Here is a 14,311-nt window from a genome sequence, read left to right on the forward strand (position 1 = left end):
ATATAATGCACACATGATAAATATAATTAAAACTGCTGTACATTATATATGAAAGATGCTAAAAGGGTAAATCCTAGGTGGCGGAGTCAAGATGGCAGTGTGGGAAGACTCGGAGTTTGCATCTCCCCACGACTAGGGCTCCTGCAGGATGCGGATGGGGGACCTCAACACCCAAGGAGATGGGAGGAACCCCAAAGCAAACTGGTAGGATGTGTGGGGACTGAGTTGGGGAGGAGAAGTGGAGGCCGAACAGGACTGGTACCCCTGAGGGGTGTGGCTGAGAGGGGTGAGGGGTTCCCATGCCTGGAGGGATGCTCAGGGGCTCGAAAGCCCCCTCCAGGTTGCGTGGGTCCTGGGGGCATAGGAGGGAGGCCAGGGCGGGGTGGTGGGGGGAGTACGAGAGGCAGGCAGGAGGGGCCCTCCAGGACCGGAGGAGTGGGAGAGGAGTGGAGGATATTTGCCTCACCCACTCGAGCCTGGGAAAACTGCTGAGTTCCCTGGTGGGGTCCCCCGTCCTCTGAGACCAGAGGTGGGAGGCACAGCTGGGCCCCTTCTGTTCCACTGAGCCGAGGCCCCACACCCCACACCTCCAGGGCCTTTTCCAGCCCTGTGGGTCCTAAGCAGAGGCCCCGCCCACCACCTCTGCTTAGGTCCCGCCCTCCACAACCAAGGCCTTTCCACCTTTTTTTTTTTCTCCTCTTTTTTACTATTGTGGTTCTGTTTTACCTTCCTGTTGTTGTTTCATCTATATATATATATTTTTCTTTCTAACATATCTGTTTGTTTCCTAGTCTAATTTTATTTTCTACTTTGTTATTGTTCTCCTCTTTTTTTTTTTTTTGCCACCCTGTGCAGCTTGCGGGATCTTGGTTCATGAGCCAGGGGTCGGCTGAAGCTCCTGTGGTGGGAGCTCCAAGTCTGAACCACTGGACTAACAGAGAACCTCAGACTCCTGGAAATATTCATCGGAGTGAGGTTTCCTGGAGGTCCTTATCTCAGAACCAAGACCCAGCTCTACCCAACAGCCTACAAACTCCAGTGTTGGAAGCCTCAGGCCAAACAACCAGTAAGACAGGAACACAATTTTACTCATAAAAAAAAAAAAAAGAGATGACAAAAAACTATGTCACAGATGAAGGAGCAAGGTAAAAACCTACAAGACCAAATAGATGAAGAAGAAATAGGCAATCTACCTGAAAAAGAATTCAGAGTAATGATAGTAAAGGTGATCCAGATCTCGAAAATAGAATGGAGGCACAGATTGAGAAAATACAAGAAATGTTTAACAAAGATCTAGAAGAACTAAAGAACAAACAAACAGAGATGAACAACACAATAACTGAAATGAAAAATACACTAGAAGGAATCAATAACAGAATAACTGAGGCAGAAGAACGAATAAGTGAGCTGGAAGACAAAATGGTGGAAATAACTGTCAAGGAGCAGAATAAAGAAAAAAGAATGAAAAGAATTGCAGACAATCTCAGAGACCTCTGGGACAACACTAAATGCACCAACATTTGAATGATAGGGGCCCCAGAAGAAGAAGAGAAAAAGAATAAAATATTTGAAGAGATTATAGTCTAAAACTTCCCTAACATGGGAAAGGAAATAGTCAATCAAGTCCAGGAAGCACAGAGAGCCCCATACAGGATAAACCCTAGGAGAAACACACCAAGACACATATTAATCAAACTAACAAAAATTAAATTCAAAGAAAAAGTATTAAAAGCAGCAAGGGAAAAGCAACAAATAACATACAAAGGAATCCCCATGAGGTTATCAGCTGATTTTACAGCAGAAACTCTGCAGGCCAGAAGGGAGTGGCAGATATACTTAAAGTGATGAAAGAGAAAAACCTACAACCAAGATTACTCTACCCAGCAAGGATCTCATTCAGATTCCACGGAGATATCAAAAGCTTTTCAAACAAGCAAAAGCTAAGAGAATTCAGCACCACCAAACCAGCTTTACAACAAATGCTAAAGGAAATTCTCTAGGCAGGAAACACAAGAGAAGAAAAAGACCCACAAAAACAAACCCAAAACAATTAAGAAAATGGTAATAGGAACATACATATTGGTAATAACCTTGAATATAAATGGATTAAATGCCCCAACCAGAAGACAAAGACTGGCTGAATGGATACAAAAACAAGACCCGTTCATATGCTGTCTACAAGAGACCCACTTCAGATCTAGGGACACATGCAGACTGAAACTGAAGGGCTGGAAAAAGATATTACATGCAAATGGAAATCAAAAGAAAGCTGGGGCTTCCCTGGTGGCACAGTGGTTGGGAGTCTGCCTGCTGATGCAGGGGACACGGGTTCGTGACCCGGTCTGGGAAGATCCCACATGCCACAGAGCGGCTGGGCCCGTGAGCCATGGCCGCTGAGCCTGCACGTCCGGAGCCTGTGCTCTGCAACGGGAGAGGCCACAGCAGTGAGAGGCCCGCATACCGCAAAAAAAAAAAAAGAAAAAAAAAAAGAAAGCTGCAGTAACAATTCTCGTATCAAATAGACTTTAAAGACTGTTACAAGAGATAAGGAAAGACACTACATAATGATCAAGGGATCAATCCAAGAAGAAGACATAACAATTATAAATGTTTATGTACCCAACATAGGAGCACCTCAATACATAAGGCAAATCCTAGCAGCCAAGAAAGGGGAAATCAACAGTAACACAATAATAGTAGGGGACACCCCCCTTACATGAGTAGACAGATCATCCAAACAGAAAATAAATGAGGAAACAGAAGGTTTAAATGACACAATAGACCAGAGAGATTTAATTGATATTTATAGAATATTCCACCTGAAAGTGGCAGAATACACTTTCTTCTCAACTGCACATGGAACATTCTCCAGGACAGATCACATCTTGGGTCACAAATCAAACCTTGGGAAATTTAAGAAAATTGAAATCGTATGAGGAATCTTTTCTGACCACAATGCTATGAGATTGGAAATCAATTACAGGGAAAAAAAAAACCTGTAAAACCCACAAATACATGGAGGCTAAACAGTGCACTACTAAATAACCAAGAGATCACTGAAGAAATCAAAGAAGAAATTAAAAAATACACAGAAACACGCTCTTCCGTGGTCGCCGGCGTTCCAGAGCCCAGACGCAGCATCTGAGTCACCCGGCACCTGCTGTTCAGTCAGTGGCGTGAGGGTCTCGCCATGGTGTGTCGTCTGTGCCACTAGGCCCGTTGTATGCCCGTGCCCTCGCCCAGCCAGCCGGCCGGCCTGCGGAGCTCCCACCCGTGTCCCCCGGCTGGTCCAGGGGGTCCAGGCACCGCCTCAATGGCGGCTCCACAGGATGCGCGGACTGGACCACAGCCTGCACCCCTAGCTGATGGCGTCATGAGGCACCTGCCATACTTCTGCCGCAGACAGGTGGTGCGGGGCTTCGGTCGCGGCTCCAAGTAGCTGGGCATCCCTACAGCTAACTTTCCTGAACAAGTAGTAGATAATCTTCCAGCTGACGTACCCACTGGCATATATTATGGTTGGGTCAGTGTTGGAAGTGGAAACGTCCATAAGATGGTAGTGAGCATAGGATGGAACCCATACTACAAGAATACAAAAAAGTCCATGGAAACTCATATCATGCATACTTTCAAAGAGGACTTCTACAGGGAAATTCTCAATGTGGCCATTGTTGGCTACCTCAGACCAGAAAAGAACTTTAATCCTTTTTCAGTTGCTTCATTTGCAAATATTTTCTCCCATTCTGAGAGCTGTCTTTTTGTCTTGTTTATGGTGTCCTTTGCTGTGCAAAAGCTTTGAAGTTTATTTAGGTCCCATTTGTTTCTTTCTCTTTCTCTTTTCATTACTGTAAGAGGTGAGTCAAAAAAAGATCTTGCTGTGTTTTATGTCAAACAGTGTTTTTCCTATGTTTTCCTCTAAGAGTTTTATAGTCTGGTCTTACATTTAGGTCTGTAATCCATTTTGAGTTTATTTTTGTGTATGGTGTTAGGGAGGGTTCTAATTTCATTCTTTTACATGTAGCTGTCCAGTTTTCCCAGCATCACTTACTGAAGAGGCTGTCTTTTCTCCACTGTATGTTCTTACCTCCTTTGTCATAAATTAGGTGACCATATGTGTGTGGATTTATCTCTGGGTTTTCTATCCTATACTTTTGGTCTATATTTCTGTTTTTGTGACAGTACGATACTGTCTTGATTACTATAGCTTTGTAGTATACTTTGAAGTCAGGGAGCCTGATTCCTCCAGCTCTGTTTTTTTCCCTCAAGATTGCTTTGGCTATTCAGGGTCTTTTGTGTTTCCATAAGAATTGTAAAATTTTTTGTTCTAATTCTGTGAAGAATGCCACTGGTAGTTTGATAGGGATTACACTGAACCTGTAGATTGCTTTGGGTAGTATAGTCATTTTCACAATATTGATTCTTCCAATCCAAGAACATGGTATATCTCTCTATCTGTTTGTGTCATCTTTGATTTCTTTCATCGGTGTCTTATAGTTTTCTAAGTACAGGTCTTTTACCTCCTTAGGTAGGTTTATTCCTAGATATTTTATTCTTTTTGTTGTGATGGTAAATGGGATTGTTTCCTTAATTTCTCTTTCTGATTTTTCGTTGTAAGTGTATAGGAATGCCAGAGATTTGTGTCCATTAATTTTGTATCCCGCAACCTTACCAAATTCATTGATTAGTTCTAGTAGTTTTCTGATGGCATCTTTAGGATATTCTATGTATAGTCTCATGTCATCTGCAATCAGTGACAATTTTACTTCTTCTTTCCCAATTTGTGTTCCTTTTATTTTTCTTCTCTGATTGCCATGGCTAGGACTTCCAAGACTATGTTGAATAATAGTGGCAAGAGTGGACATCCTTGTCGTGTTCCTGCATCTCAACAGATGCAGAAAAAGCTTGTGACAAAATTCAACACCCATTTATGATAAAAACTCTCCAGAAAATGGGCATAGAGGGAACCTACTTCAACATAATAAAGGCCATATATGACAAACCCACAGCAAACATCATACTCAATGGTGAAAACCTGAAAGCATTTCCACTAAGATCAGTAAAAACATCCAGAATAGGTAAATCTATACAGACAAAAAGTAGATGAATGGTTGCATTGGGCCAGGGTGGTGGTTTGGGGCGGGGGGGGGCGTTGATGAGAAAGGAATAGAGAGGTATGGGTTTCTTTCTGAGGTGACGAAAGTATTTTAAAATTGATTGTGGTGATAGTTGCACACACCTGTGAATCTACAAAAAAACTGAATTGTATGATTTAAATGGGTGAATTGTATATTAAGTCAATTATATCTCAATAAAGTTGTTTTTTAAAAAGACAGAAATTGGTAGAGTAGATTTAAAATCATGACTCAAATGTACGTTGTCTATAAGAAAGTCACTTTATATATAGGCAGGTTGAAAGGAAAGAGGTAAAGAATATATATCATGCAAACATTAATCAAAATAAAGTAGGAGTGACTATATTAATATCAGATAAAGTGGACTTCAGAGAAAATAAAATTATCAGAGGCAGAGCAGAATATTATATAATGATAAAAGGGCAATCCACCAAGAGGAAACAGCAACCCTAAATGTGTATGCACCCAGAGCTACAAATTTGTGAGGTAAAAGATGATAGAACTGAAAGGAAAAGTAGACAAATGAACAATTTTAGTTAAAGACTTCAAAATCCCTGTCTGAAAAATTGATAGACAAATTAGAAAGAAGGCAAAGGTACAGAGGAACTTATAACACCATCAATTAATCAAACTTAAGAGACATTTATTGAACATTCCACCCAAAAGCAGCAGAATACACATTCATTTCAAGTGCCCATGAAACATATTCCAAGATAGATCATATCCTGGGCCATTAAACAAATCTCAGCAAAGGTAAAAGAATTGAAATCATACAGTTTGTTATCTGATCACAATGGAACTGCACTAGAAATCAATAACAGAAATCATAAACATCAATAACAGAAATAAAAGGAAAATTTCGAAGCACTTGCAAGCTAAACAACACACTTCTAAATAATCTGTAGGTCAAAGAAGAAGATTCAAGGGAAAGTTTTAAAAATACATATAACTGAATGAAAATGAAAAACATACCAAAATTTGTGTGACACAGCTAAAGCTGCACTGAATCTGATATATGGCACCAAATGCTTACATTAAAAAAGAGGAAAAACTGCAAATCAGTAATGCACATTCACGCTTCGTGACCCCAGAAATAAAAGAGCAAAATAAACTAAAAACAAACAGAAAGAACAAAATAATAGCAAAAATTGGCAAAATTGAAAAGAAAAAAATAGAGAAAAATCAATGAAACAGAGCTTGTTCTTTGAAAAGATCAATAAAATTAACAAACCTCTGGCAAGACTGACAAAGAAAAACAGAAAGAACATACAAATTACCAATAAGCAGGAATAATACAGAGTATATAACTACTACACTGCAAACATCAAAAGAGTAATAAGAGAATACTATTAACAACTCTACACACATAAATTTGACAACTTAGATAAAATGGAGTAATTGCTCAAAAACCGCAAACTACCACAACTCACCAAATATGAAATAGATCACTTACATAGCTCCACAAATACGAAGGTAATTGAATTCACAATTTAAAATTTTAAACATCCCAAAATAGAAATCTGTAGACCCAGACGGTTTCACTGAAGAGTTCACCCAAACATTTAAAGAATTAACACCAATTCCACACAATCCCTCACAGAAAATAGAAGAGGAGGAAATAATTTTATGAAATTAGTATTACTATGAAACCAAAATCAGGCAGAGACAGTTCAAAGAGAGAAAACTAGTACACCAAGTAGAATGTGTTCCAGGTATGTAAAGGTGGTTCAACATTTGAAAATTAGTTGATATAATCCACCATAATCCAATAGGCTAAGGAAATGCTCACATCATGACACAGAAAGAGCATTTAATCTTCTTCTCTTCCCCTCTAGCTAAAACTTTCCCACTGGTGTTGCCTTTCATTGGGAATGTATTTCCTTGTCCCCGTGTTCATCAGGGTCCTGGTCAAGACTCTCTTAATCCACTACAGAGATCTGCTCAAACCCAAATCCTGATTGTTAGACTTCTTACAGAAATTGGTTTCAATTTCTCTGAGTGACCAGCTCAGTGTACCAAGAGGTGAGAAGCTTATGCTAAACTACTAGATAATAAAACTGTCTAGTAACATCCTAATTCCGCAAAAATGGGACACGTGCTTGGAAAATCAAATGGATTACTCAAGTTTAGAGTTACAGAGATCATATCTGCATTTGAAAAACAACATAGACACAATTCTATACACGCTTGGAGAAATTTTAAACTTGGACATTTAAAAGACCAAATTTAAAATTCAAGAGAGTGGTTGCTCAGAGGGGAACTTCATGATTGAGAGAAGAAAAAAAAGTTTGCACAAATTCACCTTTTGTGCATTTTCACTGAGCTAAGTCTATTTCATATCATACTTAGGAACCTCCCTTAAGGAACAGGAAAATCTGAGCTTCCAAGCACCGGGTGTGTTAATTTCCTGATTATACACAAAGCTCAGGACCCAGCCTCTTGATCAAACAGTGATGTCTACTCTCTTGGACTTTGAAAGTTGTAACCAGAATCTCCCTTTCTCAGTACATTCATCTGTGGCCAGAAGAACATGGAGAAAGTCAGCATGAGTACTACAGGGAAAGTAAGTATAGTCTTCTTTATGTCATATCATAATTGTGTCAATCTGTGCGCTTGTCTATTTACCAATACCTCATTGCCCAACTAGTTTCTATACTCCTAAAGTAGGAGACAGTCTTAATCTTAATACCTCTCCTTCTCCTTCTCCTTCCCCTTTTCTTTTATTCCCTTTATGTGCTTTGCCTCTCCTCAGTTTTTTCAGTCCTTTACTAGGCAATATATCAAACCCTATATCAAACTTTCCAGAGTCAAAGATATACCCCCTCCTTCAAGGATCTCACAGAGAGACACAGTAATTATAAGAGTGTGCAAGAATAATAAAAAAAGAGAGAGAAAGTGCTCCTAACTTGGCCTGGCTTCACAGAGAAGGTGACATCTAAGAGGAAACTTACAGATGTAAGAATTCACCAGGTACAGGAGGAGACAATTGTACAGGCAGATGAAACGACATGAGGAGAATCTCCAGAATATTTTTTGTGCCTGGAAGTGACCAGAAATAAGGTTGGAGAGACTGACAGGAAGAAGATCATGGAGAGCCTTGTAGACCATGTTGACAGATTCTGACAAACAATTGGTGGCAATATCATTTTTAGGTAGGGAAAGAGCATGATCAGAATTATAGTTGAGATAGCAATTCTATAGAAGATGGACTTGAAGGTGATGAACCCAAGCCAGGTGAAAGGGAATGAGGACTGGACCACACAGGAGCAGCAGGAATGGAGAAGGAGGGACAGATTACAGAAACTTTTAGATTGTGGAGACTGAGGGAAAGAGAAAAATTAAGGCTGCTTCCCAGGTTTCTTGCTTGGATGAGTGAGTGGGTTACATGGCCACTCACTGAAACAGAGAATAAAGTAAAGAGTAAAGAACAGATTGCGTGTTAGGTCCACCACTGGGCAGGGGGACGGGGGTGGCAGAAGAAAGAAATAATGGTGTGTATATGTTTTACCATGTGGAGTTTGAGGTACCTGTAGGACATTCAAGTAGCTGATGAATAGAATCTAAAGCTTAGGGACAAGTCTATCCATAGATACAGATTGTGAACGTCATCTACATAAAAGTAGTAGCTGAATCTATAAAAATAGGTGAGACCACATAAGAAGAGAATTTATCATGAGAACAGTGGTGGGCTGAAATCAGAACCCCTAAGAACTACCTTACCACCAACAACCTCGTCAATCTCAATCTGCCAGTGACCACCACCATTTGATGAATTGCCACAACTAGATGGTCTCCATCCCTGCCTCCACCCTAAAACTGATTCTCTCCCATACCTAAGATCACAAAAAAACTCCTACACTGCAAAGTCATTTCTACCCTGACACTGGACAACTTCATTCATGGTAAGATCAAAAGTATGACATCTATCCTCTTGGTTGTGCAGCATTATGTAAATATAGTTAGAATTGCAAGACTAATTTGAATACAGAGACTGATAGTACAAGAAAAGTTGAATTGAGGTTCAAGAAGTTACATTCAGCGTATATTTATGCGATGGTTTCTTTTTTTTTTTTTTTTTTTTGGCTTGAGTGCAGAAGAATTGGATTCAACCTTCAAATAATCATTTATACAGGATTTCTCCAACTCCCAAGCCTAAGGAGTTTCCTTTTCTGCCCCCATATTCTTTTTCCCAGGTTATCAGGTGCAGAGCAGCCATACTCTGGAAGCCTGGTGGACCATTTTCCATTGAGAAGGTAGAAGTGGCTCCACCAAAGGCAAAGGAAGTTCACATAAAGTTCGCGTAAAGGTAAAAAAAAAAAAAAAATCCACAACATTTCCACACCAAAATTCAGAGCTGTTCACTGTAAGTTATACATTATTTTTACAATGTTCAATTCAAAAAGAAAACTTTTTTCTTTTTTATTAAAAATTTCCATCCATCTTTAAATCTAGCCAGAGAAAAGTTTAGGGAGGTATGGCATAGGCTACATACCCAAAGGATACCTATTTATAACTATTACTATTTACTAATTAAAAGAAGTTTCTACCCACAAACCATATTTTAATCTGTACTTTCAACTTTCTTTATGATATTCCTCATGATATTTAAGTTACCTTGAAATACAGTCCTCCCTCTGTATCTGCAGGGGATTGGTACAAGACCACTCCCACTCCACATCAAAATCCTAGGATGCTCAAGTCCCTTATATAAAATGCTGTGGTATTTGCATATAACCTACACACATTCTCCCGTATACTTTAAATCATCTCTAGATTACTTAAAATAGCTAATACAAGATAAGTGCTATGTAAATTGTTGTAAATACAATGTAAATGACATGTAAATAGTTGCCAGCATGCAGCAAATTCAAGTTTTGCTTTTGGGGACTTTCTGGAATTTTTAAAAATAATTTCAATCCCTTGCTGGTTGAATCCATGCATGCAGAACGCACGGATAAGGAAGGCTGACTGTATGTTGTATTAAAGTTTGTTTGATTATATATAAATCAAGCAAAGTCTGAATCCTTGGAATTCAAGTTAGAGCTGGAAGGGACTTAGGGATACCTGTTATTTTACAGATGAGAAGATTGAAATCCAGTAAGGTGCAGTGACTGTTCAAATGGCTATGTAAGAACACAGACTTCAACAGTTTTTCTCCACCTTGCTTATACATTTGGAATCACCCAGGAGCTTTGAAAAATGCTGATAACTGAGTCCCATCCTCAGGCATTTTGAATTTGTGATTTAATTGGTGTGAAGTGCAGTCTGGTCATGAGAGTTTTTAAATCTCCCCCAGGTGATTCTAATAAGAGGTTACCTGCCCAGAAGGTAGTTCACCTGACTTCTCGTTCAGGTTTTTTAAATTGCCATTATTTAATTTTAACAATGATAAATGAGTACTGTTTATTAATGGATTACAGAGAGTCATTTCCTTGCACAGTTACCTTGCCTGTGCAATCCATGCCCTCTTTTCAGAGTCTTCTCTGGTCTATATCCCCTGCTGAGTACACAGAAGTCCATTTGGCTATCCCCATCCACTCTCCACCCACAGACTCACAACTCATACAACGAGATTTGGACACTAACTCAAAGACATCTCCAACCATTATCTGATAAGCTACAAATCTGAATCTCTCATCCGTGCATTTGAACAAGATACAGAGAGACTGAGCAAGGCAGGGGATGGTGGAAACCGGAGAGGCTGGAGGGACTCAGGGCTGGTGGCCATTTTAACCATGTGATCATGATGAATAAGAGAAAGCCTGTCTGCAAAGAGTAATAGGAAAATGCAGCTATGCACACAATGAATGAAAGTAGAAAGATGAAGACAAAGGCTGCTTGATGGATTTCTAGATCCATTAGGTCTGACTGCACTTCCTACAATAATGTTACAAGCAATTTTATGGTATTCTTCCAATAATCTCCCTTTTACATGGGCAAATTTCAATAGATTTCAATTCTTGACTTAGTTCTGTATGTGTGTGTGTGCACATGTGTGCTGAACCCGTGCCCATTTTAGAGATGAAGAAACTGAGACTTGGATGGATAATTTACCCCCAGGTCACACAGCTAAGAAAGAGGGGTGGGGACAGAGCCAGGATTCCAGCTTTGAACTCTTTCTTAACCACTGCTTTGAGAGTCTCCACTTTAAACTATCTGGCTGATTTATAACAAAAAAATGGGACTATGACTTGTACCAATAACACAACTATAAAGCCCTAATGTGAAATAAATTAAGTCCTCAATTATAATAGGAGACATTATCCTTTTCCTTCCGGTGTTCCAATTCCTTCATTTCTATAATTGGTCCTTCTCCTCCACACTCCCACCCAACAGCTCCAATGAAGCACAAAGTGAGACCTTTGATGTCACACTGTGGTTTTACAACCGTCTCTTCTGAACCCATCCTGCCCTCTCCAGTAAGTTTTAAAACCATCATTTTGATTCCAAAAGTAGCTAATGAAAAACACTGCATTGCTTTAAACAAATTACTGACCCTTGTCAGAATTAAAACTAAGAAATGAATGCATTAATATTAATGCAGCATATCAAATTAGCAAAAAGGTTTAAAACATTAACAATTCTAGAACACATTTATCTGAGACAGAGAAAACTACATTACTTTTGCCTCCCATACAGATCGTGGCCACAGGGCTCTGTGGTACAGAGATGAAAATGTTGAAGGATAAAACCCCTTACCACCATCATTATCCTATCATGGTGGGCCATGAAGGGGCTGGAATAGTCGAGAGTGTGGGAGAAGGAATGAGCACAGTGAAAACAGGTATGAATTGGCACCTGCAGTTAGGAAATAGCAGTGACTTAGAACCCACCTCAGGAAATTAAAAAAAGCATCCCTTAAATATGTTAAGATTAAGTGAAAGGTAAAATGTTGCCCATTTCTTAGAAAAGGAGGGATAATTATTTATAAGTTATACAAAAATACTAAATGTATTCTTTGCATTTATATTTGATATTAATAAGAACAAAAAATATAATGCACTGAAACTGAACCTGAAAGTGCAAACGAGACAAAAATTTCCCAAAAAAAGGTCAACCAAGGGAAACTGTTGAACAATTATTTAAATGAAGCATATGATAAATAGTTGAACACATTAGTGGAACCAAATAGGGAAGGAGTCCAGAACTGGACCAAATATATACAGGAATGTACTATAGGATTAGGTTTACCTTTCAAATTTGAGGGGGAAACATTGATTATTCAATATATGATGTTGAAACAACTGGATAGTTATCTAGGGGAAAAAGGTAAGTTGAGTTGCTATTGCATTCTTTATACAAAAAGAAAAAAAATGCTATATGAATCCAAGAATTAAATGTGAAAAGTGAAATCACAGAAGTGCTATAAAGTACCATAAGAGAACACTGTAGGAATGGAAGGAAAGGAAATTTTAACCAATACAAAAATCCATAAGATGTAAAATAACATATAGATAAATTTGAAAAGGTTTTTAAAATTCAGAGAAGGAAAGGAAATTTTAACCAATACAAAAATCCATAAGATATAAAATAACATATAGATAAATTTGAAAAGTTTTTAAAAATTCCATATATAAAAAATATCCCCCCAAAAATCAACAAAACAATATGACAACAGGCAAATTTCCTCACTATATAAAGAATTCTTTAAAAGCAATTTAAAAGCAATTTACAAAAATTGGCAAAGAAAATACATATCTAGTTTGGAGGGAAATATATAGAGAGATAGATACAGATATATACACACACACACAAATGCTTTTAAGCATGTGAGAAGATGCCCAACCTCAAACCCTCAAATGTTAAATAAATAAGTGGGGGAGGGATGGATTTGGAGTTTGGGATTAGCAGATGCAAACTATTATATATAGAATGGATAAACAACAAGGTCCTATTATATAGCACACCAAACTATATTCAATATCCTGTGATAAATCATAGTGGAAAAGAATATAAGAAAGAATGTATGTATATATATATATATATATATATATATATATATATACACACACACACACACACATATATATATGTGTATGTGTGTGTGTGTGTGTGTGTGTAAACGAATCATTTTGCTGTACAGTAGAAATTAACACAACATTGTAAATCAACTATACTTCAATAAAATAAAATTTTTAAAAAATATAGTGGAAAAACACCGTTTACCTAAGAGATTAGCAAAGACTTAAAAGTATGATAATATATAGGGCTTACGAGCCTTGAGGTGGTAGGACTGGAGTTCTCAACCTCAGCTGATGGGCTGTCAGCTGGGGCTGCTGCCCTTAGCTCCTTGAAGCTGCTCACATTTCTTCTCACGGGGCTCCTTCACCCCCTTCCAGCCTCAAAGCAGCAGTGACACGTCAAATCCTTCCTGTCCTTTGAATCACTATATCTTTCTCATCTGCTTTCCTCTTGTCTCCTTTCAAGGGCTCCTTTCATGAACTTTTGGTCCACCTAAATAATCCAAGATAATCTCCTATTTTAATGTTAATTGATTAGTAACCTTAATTACATCTGCAAAGCCCCTCTTCTTTCCATGTAACGTATTCACAGGCATGATAACTTGACATATTCCGTTTCTGAGGACTAGGATAGGACATCTTTGGGGAGCCATTTTAGAAATTCTGCCTAACACAGCCCATGTGTGCCCAAAATATTCATTGCATTGTTGTTTTTCATGTCAGGGAGAAAAAATCATAAGAACAGGAAACAACCTAAATGTCTATCGGTGTCCAGGGGACTGGTTTAATAAATTATGATATATTTATACAACAGAATACTATGTAACTATTAAACAAAATGATAGAATGCTACATGTACTAAAATGAGAAATCTCCAGAATCTATTGTTAAGTAAAAAAGCAAGGCCTACGACAGGGTAAATAATATGCAGCCTTTGTATTTTTAAAGGGGTTAGATCTCTGAAAGATATCTCTGAAAGATATTGACAAGAGTAATTGTCTCTAGGGTGGGGTAAGGAAGACTGGAGACTAAGATGTTGGTTTTCATTTGTGCAATTTAAATTTTTACCGTATGTATGTGTTACTTTTTAAAAAATGAAAATAAGTGAAACAGAAGAGTCTAAATCCTACAAATGCTTTTAACTGAAAATACAAAGAAAATTGCTCTGGTTTACAGCAGTAGACGATGGGACAGTCAGTAAGTCCATCACAGGCAAGT

The 14,311-nt window shown here is 38.4% G+C and overlaps 1 protein-coding gene across 1 annotated transcript in view; it reads left to right on the plus strand.

The window, feature by feature from the left end:
* Window positions 1-3,313: 3,313 nt before the first annotated feature.
* LOC307057098 (alcohol dehydrogenase 6-like) overlaps window positions 3,314-14,311 on the plus strand; it is a gene marked incomplete at both ends in the record, with an annotated part of 60,641 nt that continues 49,643 nt past the window's right edge. The window contains 6 exon segments of the mRNA XM_079710129.1: window positions 3,314-3,422; window positions 7,612-7,724; window positions 7,728-7,788; window positions 7,791-7,795; window positions 9,326-9,427; window positions 11,772-11,835. Of these exon segments, the coding sequence (XP_079566255.1) occupies window positions 3,314-3,422; window positions 7,612-7,724; window positions 7,728-7,788; window positions 7,791-7,795; window positions 9,326-9,427; window positions 11,772-11,835 (454 nt within the window).

The sequence above is a fragment of the Hyperoodon ampullatus genome (assembly GCF_949752795.1).
Source record: "Hyperoodon ampullatus genome assembly, chromosome: 1".
NCBI lineage: Eukaryota > Metazoa > Chordata > Mammalia > Artiodactyla > Ziphiidae > Hyperoodon > Hyperoodon ampullatus.